Genomic DNA, 19,560 nt, shown 5'->3' with positions numbered 1-19,560 from the left:
TATTGTTTCCTCTTTTACATTGCAGTAAAAGTAGATAGACCATTTTGATATATTCCAGTACTAGTACAAAAATATCTTCTAAAATCTACAGTAAACTCAAACAAATCAGGAAGAAAAATGCAAACAATCCCAACAAAAAGTTGGCTAAGAACATGAATAGACAATTCTCAAAGGAAGATATACAAATGGCCAACAAACATATGAAAAAATGTTCAATATTGCTAATAATCAGGGAAGGGCAAATCAAAACCACAATGCAATACCACGTTATTGGGTTTTTTTTGTTTGTTTGTTTTGTTTTTTTTCTGTTTTGAAACAAAGTCTTGCCCTATTGCCCAGGCTGGAGTGCAGTGGCGTGATCTCAGCTCTCTGCAGCCTCTGCCTCCCAGGTTCAAGGGATTCTCCTGACTCAGCCTCTCAAAATGCTGGGATTACAGGTGTGAGCCACCATGCCCAGCCAATACTGTCATAGTCTTACAAGAATGGCCATAATAAATGATAATAATAATAATAGATGTTGGGATGGGTGTGGTGTAAAGGGAGCACTTTTACACTGCTGGTGGAAATGTAAGCTGCTACAACAAATATGGAAAACAGTGTGGAGATTCCTTAAAGAATTAAAAATAGATCTACCATTTGATCCAGCAATTTCACTACTGGGCATCTATCCAGAGGAAAATAAGTCATTATACTAAAAAGATACTTGCACACGCATGTTTACAGCAGCATAACTCACAAATGCAAAAATATGGAACCAGCCAAAATGCCTGTCAATCAATGAGTGAATAAAGAAAATGTGGTATGTATACACCATGGAATACTACTCAGCCATGAAAAAGGAAAGAAATAATGGCATTCCCAGCAACCTGGATAGATTTGGAATCCATCCATAATTCAGGGATGGAAAACCAAACAACTTATGTTCTCACTCATAAGTAGGAGGATACAAAGGCATAAGAATGGTAAAATGGATTTCAGGGACTAATGTTATGTTTAATGTTATAAAATCTTAAAATTCTCATTTTATTAAAAGTACATGTATGTATTTTTAATAAAAGCACACACACGCTGCAGTATGCTTAAAGAAGAATTTTGTATATGTTCCAATAAGTGCACAAAAAGAATCATTGTCAAATTTCTATCGTATTTAGTCTTCAGAATTTTTTTCACATTTGTATTTGGAGATACAACTGGGAGTAGTCTCCCATTTCTCAGGGAACTTACATTCTAATGAGGAAGAATCAATTGTTTGTATTTTCTTCCCATTTTAATGAAAGCATTAGTTATTAGGTTTTCATTGAGTCATGTCCATTTTGTACATGAAAGTTTACAACAATCCAAATTAATTTTGTTAATAAGCCAGATGAAATCAAGTCAAATAAAAGACCTTTTAATCACTGAACACTTGACTTTTGATAGCAGAAATTAACAAATAGCTAATTGTTATTTCTCTGAGTACATTAAGTGAAATTAAGACTTCACATTTGGTATACTCAGTAAAGGTGTATATACCTTTACTCAGAATGTACACATATACTGAGTAAAGGTAAGTTGTTGAATATTATGAATTTTTTTCTCCTTTGCATATATACTATGACAATGAAATCATATAAAAGCTAAATATGTACTTTGAAGAAAAGCATTGACATGTATCTTTTTTAAAAGTCCATCAATTGTAATGTAAGGTTTTGTTGTTTTGACTTTCATCCCAGGTGAAATTTATCCCAAGATGTACCATGTCTGTTTTTTTCTGGTGACATACATGGCACCACTGTGTCTTATGGTGTTGGCTTATCTGCAAATATTTCGTAAACTCTGGTGTCGACAGGTATGTAATTCAAATAATTTGCATGTGTTATTTCTCCACACAAAATTTGTTATTTGTTATTCCTTCCAAATAATTCACCTGTGTTTTTTAGGATGTACTTATAAACAAAATTTAAGAATGCATTGAACCAACATAACATGTTCAGAAAAGTATTATATTGTGTGTTCTTCTAAAATAAAGAGAACGTAAACATAGAAATATGTCTGAGCATTTTTAGATTAATATTTAGGAAATTTATTTTATAATCTGATTGGTACTTTACATTTTAAACAAAATTTAATGTCTGTGATTAATTGACTTTTGTCTAGGAATAACATTAATTTTACTTTCTATGAGAAGTAGCAAATAAAAATTCCTTTAGAGATTTTTGAGACTATAAGTCTAAGAGGTTATATTTTTAATCAGATTTATTTAATACATTTGATCATACGGGTTAAATCTCCAACTTGAAAGATCTTATTTTTTAGAAGATCGCAGGCAGAATGTATAATTTTAAAACTGTATACAATGCTGATTTGAGGTTACTCAAATACTTTGTTAGATGATTCTGTTTGCTCTATCAGTGAATGTTTGTATTCGTTCACTTAGTTATTCATTCCTCAAATCTATAATGTGAACTTTGGACACACATATCTCATGAAAAAGCTAAAAATTCTACTTTTTGCCATGAGTAATTCATAGTCTAGAGGAAGGGCATAGTCAGATGCAGGGTGAAAATTCCTTTAAATGTAAGCACAGAGAATCAGAGCAAGATGTTCTAAAAGGGTATCTAATCCAGGCAAAGTAATATTTAAGTTAAACTTTGATGATTAGAAAGAAATCACCAATAAACACATTTAGTGGTTTGTAAGATAGAGACAAAGGATATGGCTCAGTCTCTCAAGTTTTGTAAAACGTATCCTAAAATGCCACAATTCTTTAGATCTATTTCTCTCCTTCTCTAAACTTACAGCCAATAATTAGTTTAATCAGGCTTGTGGAAAGCTGCCCCATTAGTCCGTTTTCTCTGACACATTTTATTCAACTGAAAAGATTTACTGGAGTCATCTTAATTCATTAAAAAGATTTCACAAACACTGTATTTGGTCTTGGAGGATGTGTGTTTGTTTTTTTAATCAACCCTTGTTATTCAAAGCACTTTTGAAGATCCTCTGTCACTGATTGGATATGAGCAACACTCATATTTTTCAACACCATGTGGCTTATAATTTCAAAATTTTCTCTTTTCTTCTACTTTTACAAAGAAGTCATTTTTATGACCTTATCAGTGCAACCAGTAGCAACATTTATTAACATTTTGTTTCCCATCATTTTTTTTTTAACTGTAAAAACAAATGTGGACCACTATAAACCATGAGTGGTGATTTTCTAGATGTTGGTGACAGTTTTCTCAGCACTCTCCACCTGCCTATGAAGCTAGTGCTTATATTTCAGGGTGTGTGTTAATGCAGTTTCCTGCTTTTTAGTACCTATACCTATCACTATATCTGTCAAGTTTCGTTAGATTATTCTTCTATTAAAAAATATGTTTTACAACAACAGTTCTGTTTCACTCATATTACAGGTCAGTGGGGAGGGGTGGCTGGGGCACTGGGCTCCATGTGTTTTCTCATTCCAGAACCTAACCTAAAGAAATGGCACTTTTTGGGACATGCCATTCTGAGACTGAGAGAAAAAGAAAACTGGAAGAAAAGTGTATTTTCTCTTAGTGTCTTTTATGAACCAGCAGGCGTTACATCTCACTTTTCATTGGCTAAAATAAGTCACGTGGTTGATCTTGACCATGAATTGGGGAAGCATTCTTCTCTGACAGAAAGACACTACAGGTCACAGGGCAACGGGGAGTTTCCTACAAGCTGGAGATGAATAATCTGGAATGATACACTATAAAGAAGTCAAAAACACAAGGGCCAGACTGCATGAATTTAAATCCTGACTCCACCACTTAGTAGTTACATGAATTTTATACATGACTTAAATTTCTGTGACTCCCTTTTTTCACTTTAAAATGGGGTTGTATAGCATCTTTCTCATAGGTTTATTAACATGCATTCAGGTGTGTCCAAGGGAGGGAACACAGTTGTGGTTTCTTAGTTTCTGTTTCTCGTTGGGCCAGTAAGGCCCTTTCCTCATCCCTCTTTTTGCTTATTGCCAGAGACAGAGACTAAAAACCATGGCTTCAGGCTGCTAAAAGCCTGAAACAAAACAAAACAGAACTACAACAACAAAATAAGGTGGGTTGGACCAGCTTGCTTAGATGAATTGACTCAAGTGCCTAAAATGTAGAAAGTGCTCATTAAACAAAATATTTTAATAGATGTTATTTAATAATGGCCTTTAAACTAATTGTACTTACGTTTCTAAAATAACATGCATGTGTTGAATTGGCGTATGTGACTTTTTAAATGCATTTTGAAATACCAGTATAGTGCTTCTTATTTGTCTGTCTTCTCTACTCTACTAATATAAAGATAGTCTGTCTTCTTTGTATCCCTACAAATAGCACCTGCTCAGCACATACCAGTAGCTTTTTTCATAAGAAAAAAGTAAGTAGAATAAGAGAAAGTGCTGGGAAAGTTTCAACAAAAGAGGGCATAGGAAATCTATTGGCCAGTTTCTCAGATAAAAGTTTGTAGAAATAGATTAGAGTTAGAAAAATTTCTTGAAGGGAGAAAAGCATTTAATGAACATGTAAGAAAAAAGATATTTTAGATTTGGATGGAGATTTTCTTGGGGAATGTTCAGTGTTAAGATTATTCCCTATTTATTTTTACTAGTTAGTGTATATTGTATAAAATAGATGATTATAATTTCTTATTCATTTATTTACATATTGAGATACCTTTACAACTTTAAAGATTGTAATATGTCTGTCTTGTTACCATCATTTCCATAAACTTTACGTGGTACCGTCAGATAAAGTATTTTAAAAAGTTTGTTAAATGAATAGGTGATGCCAAAATCCAAAGAAATTAATTTTCCACCATTTAAGCCTAAGTTTGAAATTTCCCAAACTCTAAAATAAATTTTAAAAATAAATTGCATCACAGATTCAGAAATAATTCACATTCTTTTCATGAATTATCATGATTAGTACAAGCTACCTGATTTGGAAGATTTGCAGTAAAATGCTTGGGCTGTGAAACTAAAATCATTTACAAAACAGATTGAAATGGAAAATGCTAAGTTCAGCTGCCCTCACTTTAGCAGCCACAATAAAGTGAATAAATCCCAAATTGGTGGTTATGTAGAATTCCGCTTGAGCAACTCTCAATTTCCAACTGTTAGTATCTATAAACAAAGTTGTAAGGCGTTGTGTGTGCCATAGGCTACATCAAGCGAGCCATCAAATGAAGAGCTTGTCCTATTTGCCTAAAATTATAGAGATGCCTGAAATCTGTTATGTACTGTTGAATTAGTAAGTGTAAGGTTATTAGTGAGCAAATTGTGTGCCCTTGTCTGACTTTCTCAAGAAGTTTAAGCCTCGTTAAAAGAATTGGCTAATGTTTTGCTGTAATCAACTACTTAAATTCTTTCTCTCTCTTTTTTAATTAATTAATTAATTAATTATCTTACAATTTGACTCAGAGTACTCTTGACTGTAGAATGTCAAGAAATTCTACAGACTATTTTTTAAAGCTTATTTTTTTAAAAGAACTTATTCTTAGCTTGCTTGGCCCTTTCATTTTTCTGTCAATTTTTTTTCTACTTCAGATTCGTCATATAATTCAACACTAAATCTTAATCATCATGTGAACTTGTGTTAATTTATTTCACAATTATTTATTAAGCACATACTCTGTTTCCAGTATGGTGTGAGGTACTGAGGATGGACTGTAATAGATACTTTGGGCTGAAACTATCGTTCAGCTTTTCAAGGCCTTTGAAAGACCTTTCTCTTTCTAGCTTTTATCACAAAGTTTTCTGCTGCTTTTTATTCAGCACTCTTCTAAGAGAACTTAAGATAAATAATGTTTGATGATGACAAATCAGTCTAGTGTGAGAAAATAGACAGCAAACAAATTACAATTGCAGGGGTAGAATCAGGAAGACAGTAGCTTGAGTCCATGCAAAAGTATTAAAGAGCACCAGTAAAGGTAACTACATGAGTAAATACAGTAGACAGTATAAATATTTTTATCTTCTGTTATCTGACGTAAAGAACAACTGCATAAAATAATAGTTATAAAAATGTGAAGATTCGGATCATAGTGTATATAGATGTAATTCAAAAAAGGAGGAGGAAATGGAGCTATATTGGAGCAAATTAGTTTTATGCTATTAAAATTATATTGGCATAATCTAAGTACATTGTTTAGATTAAGTTGCTAATTTTAATCCCCAGTGTTACCACTAAGAAAATAACTTTTTAAAAAAATTTGGAAATATAGGTAAAGAAAAAAAGATTTAAAATGGTATACAGAAAATACTCAACATCAAGTAAAGCTGTAGTGAAGAAATAGAGGAACACAAGAGATACAATATATATGTCACAAATAGTAAAATGGCAGATATAAATTATATTTTCTTAACAATTAAACTAAATATAAATGGATTAGATACTTCAAAAGGCATAGATTGACATAATAGATAAAAATCAACCAATAATAAAAAAATCCCATGATCCAACTTTACACAGTTTAGAGACCTACCTTGTATTCAGATATACAAATAGGTTAAATGTAAAATAACAGAAGAAGATGTACTAAAACAATCACAAATAGGGAGTTAATGTGGTTAATTAAAATTAGACAAAAGAAACTTAAAGAATATTACTATACATAGAGAGGGACATTTCATAATGATGATAGAGTCTATCAATCTGGAAGACATAAAAGTTGTAAACATACATACTTTTAACAACTGAAACCCAAAATACACCAAGCAAAAACTAGTAGAATTTAGGAGGCAAATAGGCAGTTAGAGAATTAGAGTTGAAAACTTTAATACAAGCAGTAATGGATTAAATAAAAAACAGGCAAAATATTAACAGGAAAATAAAAGATTTAAACAAAACTATGAAACCACTGGACTTAACAGATATTTATAGAACACTCTATCAAAAACAGAAGAATGCATATTTATCCCAAGTGCACATAGAACTTTCTCCAGGTTATAAGAAATGTCCTAAAGCAAGCCTCAATACAGTTTAAACAATCAAAATAATCAAAATACATTTTCCTACCATGATGGAATTATATTAGAAATTATATAAAGAAAATTTTTGAAATTCACAACTGTTTGAAAATTAAACATCACAGTTTTAAATAATCAATAGGTATAAGAGGAAATAAAAAAGGAAATTAGAAAATGTTTTTGGGTGAGTGAAAATGAAAATACAGCATATATACACATATGAAATACAGCAAAACAAGTGCTCAGAGAGAAACTGATAGCTGTAAGCATCTATATGAAAACAGAAGAAAGACTGTAAATAAAAACAACCCTCCAAAAGAAAGAAACAAACCGGAAAAAAAAAAGCATGAGAAAAAATCAAAGCTAAAGCAGATAGTAGGAGAGAAATAATAAAGATTAGACAGGAAATAAATGAGGAATAGAAAAAGAAAAGAAAAAAATATATATAATCCTGAAAGTTGGCACTTTGAAAAGATCAGAGAAAATGACAAATCTTTTCCTAAGTTAATCTAGAAAAAAGAGAGAAAACAAAAGTCACTAACAACAGAAATTATCTTCCCAATTTGATTTGCTTTTGCTTATCTATCACTACTCTCATTACAGAAATGAGAAGAGGATAAGAGAACAGTATGAAAAAATTTATGCCAGAAAATAGCCTAGATGAAATGGACAATTTCATAGAAGACAGAAACTACTGAACCTGACTTAAAAGAGAATTAGGAAATCTGAGTAGAGATTAAATTAGTAATCAGGAGACTTCTCATAGACAGAAGGCTTCACCATTGAATTCTACTCAACATCTGAACAGGAATTAATGCCACTCCTCACAACTGTTTCCAAAAACTACTAAAAGAAGAAACGCTTTCATTTCCTTCTGTGAGGACAGAATTTCCCTGATATTAAAACCACAGACATTACAATAAAATAAAACTACAGACTAATATAGTTATAAATATAGATGTGAAAGTATTTGACAAAATGCTCTCAAATCAAATCCAACAATTTATAAAAAGAATTATACCCAATAAATCAACTGTGAATTAGCATGCCATTGGAAGGTGGGTTTAACATATGAGAATTAATCAATGTAATGCAACATATTAATGAAATAAAGCTATAAAATCACATCATCTTAGTAGATGCAGTAAAAGCACTTGAAAAAGATACAATATGTTTTCATGATAAAAATACTCAACCATCTGGGAATAAAGGGGACTTCCTCAATTTGACAAAGATCATCTATGAAAACTTGATAGCTGACATCATACTTAATGGTGAAAGACTGAATATTTCCTTACTAAAGACAGGGACAAGAAAAGTATGTCTGCTATAACCATTTTCATTCAATATTGAATAGAACTGATTCTCTGCAGGGCAAACAGGCAAGAGATAATATTAATAGTAATAAAAAATAAAAGTCATCAGGATTGCAAAATAAGAGGTAAACTATTTCTACGTGTAGGTTAGGTGATATTTTTATAGAAAATCCTAAAGATTTTGCCAAAAACTATATTAGAACAAATAAATGAGTTCAGCTAGTTTTCAGGATGAAATATTAATATAGAAAAATCCATTTTATTTTTATAAATGAGCGAAGAAAAATTCAAAATGAAATCAACAAAAATTAATTTAAATAGCAATAAAATTAATCAAATACCTAGAAATAAATTTAAGAAAACAAGTTTAATAAGAGACTTCAGCCAGGCTTGGTGAGTCCTGCCTGTAATTTCAGCACTTTGAGAGACTGAAATGGGAGGATCACATGAGGCCAGAAGATCAAGACCAGTATGGTCAACATGGCAAAACCATGTCTCTACTAAAAATACAAAAATGCACCATGCATGGTGGTGCAGTACACAACTATGATCCCAGCTATTCAGGAAGCTCAGGCATGAGAATCACTGGGACCCAAGAGGTGGAGGCTGCAGTGAGCAAAGATTGTACCACTGCACTCCAGCATGGATGGCACAGTAAGACTCTTGTCTTAAAAAAAAAAAAAAAAAAAGTAATGAGAGGGTTATTTTTCCTGTGCTTGTGATTCAAGTTTTTTTCTGTACTCCTGTGGACTTTAAAATGGCCCATAGAAGTGCAAAAAAAATGAGAGAACCTATATCAAGTCCCAGAGAGCAGAGGGAAAACCATTTTTTACAAAGAAGTAGTAGACTGTGTGACAGCATAATGTTGCGAGATAACAGATCTGGAGTTGAACAAGGGGCAGGAGGCATAGTGAGATCAGGTACTGCAGTTTTCATCCAAAAGGGCTATCTGTACACTGAAAGTGGAGCTATTCATAGTGAGAATGAAGCTAAGAATGTGTTAAGGGATGAATAAAGGGACAAATAAAATTATAGTCCTCATGGTAAGAATTTAGCATGCAAATCTTAATTCTAACAGAGCAGTACCAAGGTAAACAAAAAGTGTGTCAAGAAATCATGGAATTTAATCTGAAACTCTTCCTTGGAGTTGGAACATAATCATGCTCATATGGTGTTGGGTGTAAGGGGCAAGAAAAATTTTTATGTTTTCCTGCTGAACAGGGAAAAGTAAGGAGGTTATTGCTTCATATGAGACAGACAGTGCCTACCAAATCTTTATTGCACTCTATGATGATGAAATGGATAATGGTTACAGAATACAGTAACGGGAAAGGAAACTTGTCCTAGAAGTTTCTTAGCACTTAGCAAATGGAACAGGCGTTTGCTATGGATTAAGAAAAGCATCATCCAAACTCTCAGACTCATCCAGCCACGAACTTAACTCTGTTCCTCTTCCTCCCAGATAAAATTCTTGACTTATTTCCATTTGTCATTTTTTCTCACTCACCGCCACCTCCACTGATTTTTCAGCCCACTTCAATCTAGCTTCAACTTTCATCACTACAGTGAAACTGCTTACACAAAGGTCACCAATGATTTCAAAGCATATGTATTTTTAAAGTTTATCGCTTGGTCTTTTGTCAGCATTAAGCAATGTTACTCATGATTTAATTGCTCATATACTTTCTTCCTAAATTGACTTGAATCCTTTTTGCTTTGAATACTTACCTTTCCTTCCCTGGCCAGTAAATGCCACTTTCCATGTTTTAAATGAGGTGAATATCAAATATGTACATCAGACTAGTCCTCTGGGATACACACAAATACACATCAACACTCATTGTACCTTTATTATAAATCTTGAAATGAATTTTTATAAGTCCTGCAACTAAAGTTTAAAAAAGAATAAATTCTTTTTTTAAAATTGTTTTGGCTATTCCAGGTCTTCTGCGCTTTCATAAAAAATCAAAATCAATACTTTAATTTCTACAAAAAAGGCTGTTGTGGTATTGAATGTGATTAATTGCATTAGATCTATAGATCAGTTTGGGGAGAATTGCCGTAGTAACAATAATAAGCCTTTTTTTTTTTTTTTTTTTTTTTTTTTTTTTTTTTTGAGACGGAGTTTCACTCTTGTTACCCAGGCTGGAGTGCAATGGCGCGATCTCGGCTCACCGCAACCTCCGCCTCCTGGGTTCAGGCAATTCTCCTGCCTCAGCCTCCTGAGTAGCTGGGATTACAGGCACACGCCACCATGCCCAGCTAATGTTTTGTATTTTTAGTAGAGACGGGGTTTCACCATGTTGACCAGGATGGTCTCGATCTCTTGACCTTGTGATCTGCCCGCCTTGGCCTCCCAAAGTGCTGGGATTACAGGTGTGAAGCCACCGCGCCCATCCCATTACTAAGCCTTTTAATGCATGAGCATAATGAATCTATTTAGGAGTTATTGTCTGTTTGCAATATTTCATCAGTTTCAGTATATATTTTGTCAATATTTTATGAAATATGTGCCTAAAATACATTCTGTTACTGAAACTTTTAAAATTTAATTTCCCATTTGTTGCTAGTATATAGAAGTGCAATTAATTTTTGTCTATTGATTTAATGTCTCGCTTCTTGCTAAATTCTAAGTTCTAGTGGGTTTTTTGTGGATTCTTTAGGATGATCTTTGCAAGCAATAATTTCTTCTTAATAGAACCAATCTGTAGGCATATTTATTTATTTATTTATTTATTTTTATTTCCTGCTTGTATTGGCTCAAAGTCCAGTACAGTATTAAGTACAAATGGCGAGAGAAGACTTGATTTTTTGAGTGGTAAGCCAACACTTCATTGCTAGAATAAATCTAATTGAGCAAGTAGTATCATCCTATTTTGATACATTGCAGGCTTTGATTTGATAACATTTTTAAGGAGCTTTCTATCTCTAATCATGAAGGATATTTAGTTGTTAGCTGTGTTTTGTTGTCGTATCTTTAAATTATCAAAAGCAATGTGGCCACATGAAATTGGTTGAAAAATGCATTTTCTGTACATTTCATCGAAATCCTGAATAAAAGTGGTATTAGTTATTCTTTACTGTTGGATTGAATTCATTAATGAACCTATCTGGGCCTGGAGATTCTTTTGTAGCAAGGTTTGTAAGTACAGTGTCAGTTTTGGTCAACTTCGTCTTTCAAAGGCTTCGTCCGTTTCATGTACGTTGGCAAATTCGTTGTTTATTCATGATATTTCTAATGTTTGTAGCATGTTTGTGCCTTCCTCATAACTTTATCCTGGTCACAAGCACTTTTTAAGGCAGAGTAGGTTTTCAGGTGCATCATGTACATGCTATTTCTAATTCATAACTGTGGTAATATATTTTTCAGGGTATATTTTTGTTAAATATGATTATAAAGTTTAGTTATAATTGTGAAATAAAAGCAAGGTGTGTGTATTTTACTTGATTCTCTCCAATGTGTGCTTAATTAAAATCTATAAAGTTTACAATACTGTAGTTTTAGGGATGCATTAAGAATTATTAATGCATAGTTTCTGGAACTCAGTAATGTCAGTTATTCCTTTTGATTTTATACTGACTTTCTCTGGATTCTCAGTGTCTCTAGACAGCATATCGATGGAGAAATTTAGGTGTCCTCAGAATGAGTGCAGGATTCAGCATCTTCTATCTTTATTTAGGTCATCAATTAAAAAGGGCATCACTACATTTTATTTTTCCTGATTTTAGGGACCATACCTATGCTCCCTATAGCTGTTTTTTCTTAATGAGAACTGTTGTTTTCTTTGTTGTTGTTTTGTTTTTGTTTCTTGAGATAGAGTTTTGCTCTTGTTGCCCAGGCTGGAGTGCAGTGATGAGATATCAGCTCTCACTGCAACCTCCTCCTCCTGGCTTCAAGCAATTCTCCTGCCTCAGTCTCCTGAGTAACTGGGATTACAGGCATGTACTACCATGCTTGATTAATTTTGTATTTTTAGTAGAGACTGGGTTTCTTCGTATTGGTCAGTCTGGTCTCAAATTCCCGACCTCAGGTGATCAAGAACTGTTTCTAATGGTTGCAGAAGTCATCAGATGCAAAGTTGATTCTCTCCCTCAGGGGAACAGTCAGTGATATAATCACTAAAGTTTAATTGTTTTCTCAGAGAACATTTAGAAAACAGTTCGGGATCATTTAGCAGACACATGTCGGCTTTTCATGATAGAAGTATTCTGGAACTTTCAAACATTCATTGCTGGAGTTGTTTTTAAAAATTTCTATTTAAAATGAGAGTCACAGAAGAGAAAGTTCCTATCTCTCTCCAACCAATGGATTAAAAGATTGAGTTGAACAACTACTATGTAAAAAGGGTTGTCTACATGAGAAGACATACAGAGCGAGAAGACAAATAATTTATCAGATATTTTCCATTTAAGGGCAAGTTTCTGTTAACATCATTTGCCTCTTCAAGAGAAAATATGATCAAAGGAAATGCCATATTAATTTATCTGTGTGAACATCTATGTAAAATTCTGTTCTCAAATTAAACATTATTGAACAGACTTTGATCTTGTGGTGTTAAAAAAAAAAAATCTGTCCAATATCTATTCTGAAAGACCACAAGGACACATTCTTCAGTACTGGTTTGCAGCACAGAGAAAAAAAGCTAAAACTGAATAATCTCAATAGAATGAAGGTGGCCTTATCTTGGGCTTGTCGGCACATTTTCCTCTTTAAAATATTACGCATGCTGAATTTTATTGTTGTGTTCACTAAACTCTATCAGTCTTCATGAGCTTACAACTAAGAAAATGTTATACTTGGAGGGACTCCCTGCTATTATCAAATAACTTTGAAAAGAAATGGAAAAGTACAAGTCGTGTAACTATTTTTACAAATTCCAGCTATTTGAAATAATGTAAGACCACAAAAAATCCTCAGTGGTTTTATATGCATTTTAAAGGGCTGGGCCACAAAATTTGTTTCAGACAATTTTATAACTGCAAATAGTGAACAACAGAGAATACTTGATTTTACGTACATACATATACACACACACACAACACACACATACACATCTATACATATACATATGCATATATACATATATACACATATACATATGCATATGCATATATACATATGCATATATACATATATACATATGCATATATAAATATATACATATATGCATATATACATATACTATACATATATACATATATACATATATACATATACATATACATATACATCCTTTCATTCAAAGGTTTGCTTTGTCTGAACTTGAGAAGCAGAAAACCTAAAAAGCTATGGGTAGTTGAGTCCTATTTCTCTGTCTGGCAGCAGATGGCAGTATTGATGCGTGGAAAAAAAAAAAAATCCATAAAGGTTGCTTGATGTTAGTTGCTGGCTTTTCCTTTGCTTTAAACTTTAGTATCTGAGCTGAACAAAAATTCCTAATAAGATAATATGGCTGTCATCTCTTTATCATTCTTCTTTCCCAGGCTTTTATCTTTTTACGAGGAAATATCTTTTCCACTTGCAGCTTTCTTTAGACATTGACAAAATTTTGATGTTTCAACTTTTTTTCCACCCAAACTCCTATTTGGCATTCGACTGAATTAATGTCAAGCACATACTAAGCTCAGCAAATGTTCTGGAGAAGCAGGCGCTCAAACCTCCCAGACCTCAGGCGTCTGGAAACCTTTCCTGACTGTGTTTTCTAATTACTTCCCCAAAGTGGAACTTTCCTAAGTCAAATTGCAATATGGGTCTGTCTCTTCTCCTTACAGATCCCTGGAACATCATCTGTAGTTCAGAGAAAATGGAAGCCCCTGCAGCCTGTTTCGCAGTGTCGAGGGCCAGGACAGCCGACCAAGTCCCGGATAAGTGCTGTGGCCGCTGAAATAAAACAGATCCGAGCCAGAAGGAAAACAGCTCGGATGTTGATGGTTGTGCTTTTGGTATTTGCAATTTGCTATCTACCAATTAGCATCCTCAATATGCTAAAGAGGTAAAACGTATCTGTTATTTGAAAATGAAATAGTTTGCCATTTCTTGGTTCTTAATTAACTTTTTTTTTTATACCAGCCAGAGAAAAATCTAAACTTTCTGCCTAGATACCTTGCCAGGCCAGAAGACTCAGTTATGTTGTTGCCAGCAGGTATGGCGAAGAGCCTTTAAGAGTGCTCAGACATGTGCTCTTGTCCATGCGTATTCTCAGTTGCATGGCAGACATAAAACAGATGTTTCTTCCATCTCTTCAAGCTAGTTGCTAAACCTTAGATGCAGACAAAGTTCTAATAAGTAGCATCTCGTTTACAGCTTGTAGTTCTTTCTTGATGAGAACAAATTGGTTTTCTAAAACTTCTTTTTCAAAAGCATAGCCCCTTGTGAGAGCATTCTATCTTAAGGATAGAAAAAGATAAGAATCTTTTGTTAGTATTTGCATTATACTTAGTGCATTGGCGAGCACTTTAAAAAAAAAGCAATCAAGGCAGATGTGTATGTCGAATGTCTAAACAGAAAGAAAGAAAATTAATTTCCTGAAGTCACTGAATCACCTCAGGACAAATATTAATAAAAATCAGAGAAAGTATGTTATTTGTTACACTGCAGGCAAAACTATTAAGTTTAAGAAATTGACCAATGCCACGAACAGCAGATACAGAAGCAGTAGTACCCAGTAAACTTCATGACCAGCCAACTTTATTGGGAATTATCAAAACTGTTGCACATAGACTGGTCCCAAGGCAATACCAATTCTGTTTATAACAGGCTTCTAACTTAAGCTAGAATTGCTCCTCTCCCTTTTCCCTGATTCAGAGTCAGTATCATATTCCTCACAGCTGGGAATTCTGGAGAGAGGGAGCATTGGCTGGAGTGAGAAGAAAAGTGGTGTAATCGGCTGCAGAGAGTTCTCGTTCTCTTTGGCCCCTGTTTTTGATTGTTTAATGGCTTTTTCAATGACGAGGAAATGGAGAATAAAATTTTCTTTAGTAATATTATTTCCTATAGTCCCAGCCTTAAAGATATATAATTTTTGTGGCCTGGGTCCTTGAGATATATGCTGACTTACAAGAAAACAGATATTATTTTGTCCTTCATGTCTCTTCATCCTTTGCCTCTTTTTTTTTTTTCTCGCAGAAATTTAATACAAATTTATTATGGCCACTTGCTAGATAGTGTCTTCTGCTTTTAAGAACTTTATAAACATGTTATGTTACTGGATGGGGTTTCTTCTTTCTCTTTTTAATCTTCTTTCTCTTTTAGTCAGTCTAAATTCAATGAAAATTGAATTTACCTCTTTTTGGGTTGGGTATTTAGATTCCTGTATCTCAGAATTTGCTCCTTCTTTTTATTTCCAAATACTTTCTTGGTTAGTAATATTTGTCTTATTCTTCTGACTCAAATCCCTTCCTTTTCAAGAAAAGCAAACAACTTTCAAAGGAGTGAGGCCATGTTAAATTTAAAATATTTCAAGTTTTTGGGGCATCTTCCTCTTTTCTACAACGTAAAAGCTTTTGAAAAAAAAAAGAAGTTGAAAATTGTTTTTCTTGTTACCACACACGTTTTTTTTCAAATGTTTGTATTCTTTGTCCTTGCATGTTAATTTTTTTTCTTTCTCCCACAAAAACCATTCCTAGCTGCTTCTCCTTAAAACTTAACTTTTTGCCAGATTAGTCAAAACCAGTTTCTTTATAGCAGTTCAGGTTTGTCCAGGATTCCAAAGATATTTTGAGGTGAAGAGTGATAACATAGATAAAGAGTGACAACACATGTCTTTTGTTCATATTGTTTCACTCTATATAGTAGTTTCGTAAAAGTCTAGTACTCTTCAGAGCATCACCTTATATCATAAGTGTATTTTTATCATGCTTTCTTGTTGTAAAACACACACACACACACACACACACACAAATGGGACACAAATCACGCAATCGAAGATGGAGACTTTAGCAGGAAAAATATATCATCTTTGGCCTGTAATCTTATTGAGTAGCTGTAAGTTATCTGTTGTAGGTTAGTGATTAGAATTTGATAGATGGAATATTTCTAAGTATGGAGAAATTTTTTAAATAGTCTTTAAAGATAGCATAAGAAAACATTTTTTAAAGTTTAAAATACGTTAAAAATTAACACATTAATTTTAAAAAGTTACCAAATTTCTCCGTATTGAGAACTGTTTCTTCTCTGGGTACTAAGGAGTCCCAGAAGGCAAGTTTCAGATAGTCCAAGATGGTTGGAGGTGAAGGCATATGATACTTTGATTAATACATAAGTGAAAGTAGGAAGAAGTATTTAAAGACTATCATTTAGGAGTGATTTTTCAAATAATACACGTAATGGAATATTAATACAACATAACTCAATTGTATTTAGAAAATGAAATAAAGAAGATATAAGTTCAGAATAAGATATACAGAATAAGAATACTTCTGTATTCTTACTCACAGGAAACACCACGTCTGCTCTTTTTGGGGAGGGAGAGAACCTTCTCTGACCTGGCTTGGCTTTTGATTTATTAATTGTGCCTTGAAGGTTCTGTTCAGGCACCGAATGTATTCTAAACCAATTATGGGTTCAGAATCCAATCTGCGGTCAATGCCTGCAACAGAGGAGGACAGGGGTCAGACCAACCTCTGCTAATAGCCTTGTTCACCTTTGAATTTAATTATTTTATTAAAAGGTACTTTTCTGTTGTTTTTTTTCCCACAGAGTATTTGGGATGTTTACCCATACCGAAGACAGAGAGACTGTGTATGCCTGGTTTACCTTTTCACACTGGCTTGTGTATGCCAATAGTGCTGCGAATCCAATTATTTATAATTTTCTCAGCGGTGAGTTTTCAACTGTTTCTTCTGTAAGCGGCAGCTCTAACCAAGTATGAGGAATCAATGACCACTCTTCAATTACATGAAGAGTTCAGTTGCTACTCAAGATATTTTTTCCCCTGACCTGATTTGTCTTGAGCATGTTCCTTTTTGAAATAAAAATATTTGTTACTGAGCTCATCAGAGAAAATAAGTGATTTTTTTCCATGTAATACTTATAAGAAATGTTATAAATAGAAGAAAAGTAAACATTCTGAGAAGTCGATAACAAAATTTTACATGACATACTTTAAACTCATGATTTGCAAAAGTATAAAATATTTTGTTCTGTGTTGCTTTGCTATATTATTCCTTTTCCAAAATGTGTAGCCTGAGATAGAATTGAGACCTATTCACTTTTAGCTATTTTGCTATATTTACATTTCTCTTGTGAGTATCATCTCTTGCATTTATCTCAATATTTCCCACTGACTACCCAACATTTCCCACTGACTACTCCTAGATAACACATAAGTTAAATAACATAAACTTACATATATCTATAACTTATCCAATTTATATCTGTTTATGGAATTAATATAATTATAAAATTCACTTACATCACTATTGTTTTATTCACATTTTGCCTTATTGACTTTTAGAATTATGTTTTAATTAGCTACATCTTTACATTACCTTAATATCCAACTCATTGGCTATTTCTTTGTTATTTCTATTTTCAAATATATGATGATTTGATGTGGAAGAATAGAAATTCATTTTGTGGTGTGTTTATTAAATCACATGCATCTTCCAACTTTATCTTTGGTTTTCTGGTTGCATAGGTTGAAAAAAAAAAGGCAACCAATTAAGTTGTTGAGAAATAAAAATCTAGCACAGTGTCTAAAGCTCTGAACCTCACGCTAAGCAGGTAAAGGCTATGAGGAAGTTATAATGAGAAGTGTTTGAAGCAGAAGTCACAGGAGGATGTCAAAAGTCCAAGTATGGCGATAAGAGTGAGCTAGAGGAGGCAAAATCACTGATAACTTGTTAATGTGACTGCTATCATGTTGGGCCCAGGACCATTCATCTTCTCATTTAATCACTAATCACTCAGTGGGTAACTGAGGCTAAAAGAGAAGAAATGATGATTCCTAATAATGCCATTCACAGTAATAAAAGTGATTGATTCATTCTCATAGTTCTCCAATATTTCCCATGTAATTTGAAGACAAGGAATATCTTCTACGGTATTTTTCCCTCTTCACTTTTTGTTCTTCCTTATATAGATTATAAAACTGGAAATTTTCTAGATATCTGAATGTGTTTTTTCTAGATATTTTATGGATTTAATTGTTTTGGTATTAGTTATTTAGAATAAAACACAGGAGTAGTTTTTGTATGATTTTGACTTTATATGACATGTTTCATTGTGTGTACTTATTAAATATCTCTGAGCATTCTTCTACTGATGATCACTTTCATTATAGTTATGTAGATACAATATACCAATATTTGTAGCGTAAATATATGAGGTTTGAGTATAAAGGAATGAAACAAACTCTAAGCACCATACATGAAAGGCAGCCTCATTATTTTATGGAAATACTTCATTGTTTCAAGAGTCTACCAAGCTTTTAATAAACTCAATTTCCTTTTTCTATTTTCCCTATATTTGCAAAATAGTACACCTCATTGTTAGTTTGGCTCAAGGGAGCAACTCAGTTGTACCCTGTTCATGATTTGTCGAAGCATTTATGCATACATAATTCCTTTTCCTTTCATTCTCTCTGGTTTGCCAGGAAAATTTCGAGAGGAATTTAAAGCTGCGTTTTCTTGCTGTTGCCTTGGAGTTCACCATCGCCAGGAGGATCAGCTCACCAGGGCAAGAACCAGTACGGAGAGCCGGAAGTCCTTGACCACTCAGATCAGCAACTTTGATAACATATCAAAACTTTCTGAGCAAGTTGTGCTCACTAACATAAGCACACTCCCAGCAGCCAATGGAGCAGGACCACTTCAAAACTGGTAGAATATTTATTTATACGACAAGGATACTTGAGTAAAACTATCCTTTTTAAAATCACTGGGAACAGAAATTTTATTATCCTATTGATGTGAAGCTAAAGTTACTTGCGAATTCTTTTTTTTTTTTAATCTGTTGCTCTTTTGAGATTAGAAAAAAGTCAGTGTAAAATGATTTCTAAACTTTTGATTTAAATATGTTAGAAGTTTAACCTTCAAAGGAACTTATTTGAGACGATTTCACTTTTAGTTTCATGTATTAGAATGTGTGTCAATTAAATGTTTAAACATTTCTAACTCTTCTTATAATCCCTTATTATTTTAATCTCTCATATTTAAATTGGTTCTTAAAAATTACCAAAATCTACCCAATGATTTTTTTGCTACTAAAAGAAGTAGCAATTACTAATTCTGAATTAATAATAGACATGTTAGTTGACTTAATAGGTTTTTTTTGAAAAA

The 19,560-nt window shown here is 33.1% G+C and overlaps 1 protein-coding gene across 1 annotated transcript in view; it reads left to right on the top strand.

Annotated features, from left to right (window-relative positions):
- HCRTR2 (hypocretin receptor 2) overlaps positions 1–19,312 on the top strand; it is a 109,181-nt gene extending 89,869 nt beyond the window's left edge. The window contains exons 4-7 of the mRNA XM_003926378.4: positions 1,713–1,828; positions 14,053–14,273; positions 16,979–17,100; positions 18,876–19,312. Coding sequence (XP_003926427.3) covers positions 1,713–1,828; positions 14,053–14,273; positions 16,979–17,100; positions 18,876–19,105 — 689 coding nt within the window. The 3' untranslated portion in view covers positions 19,106–19,312. The remainder of the gene's footprint in view (positions 1–1,712; positions 1,829–14,052; positions 14,274–16,978; positions 17,101–18,875) is intronic.
- The last annotated feature ends 248 nt before the right edge of the window (positions 19,313–19,560 follow it).

This window comes from Saimiri boliviensis, chromosome 4 (assembly GCF_048565385.1).
Source record: "Saimiri boliviensis isolate mSaiBol1 chromosome 4, mSaiBol1.pri, whole genome shotgun sequence".
NCBI classification, from domain to species: domain Eukaryota; kingdom Metazoa; phylum Chordata; class Mammalia; order Primates; family Cebidae; genus Saimiri; species Saimiri boliviensis.
The sequence above is the reverse complement of the archived record's forward strand: the minus strand, read 5'-3'. Positions and strand labels throughout refer to the sequence as shown.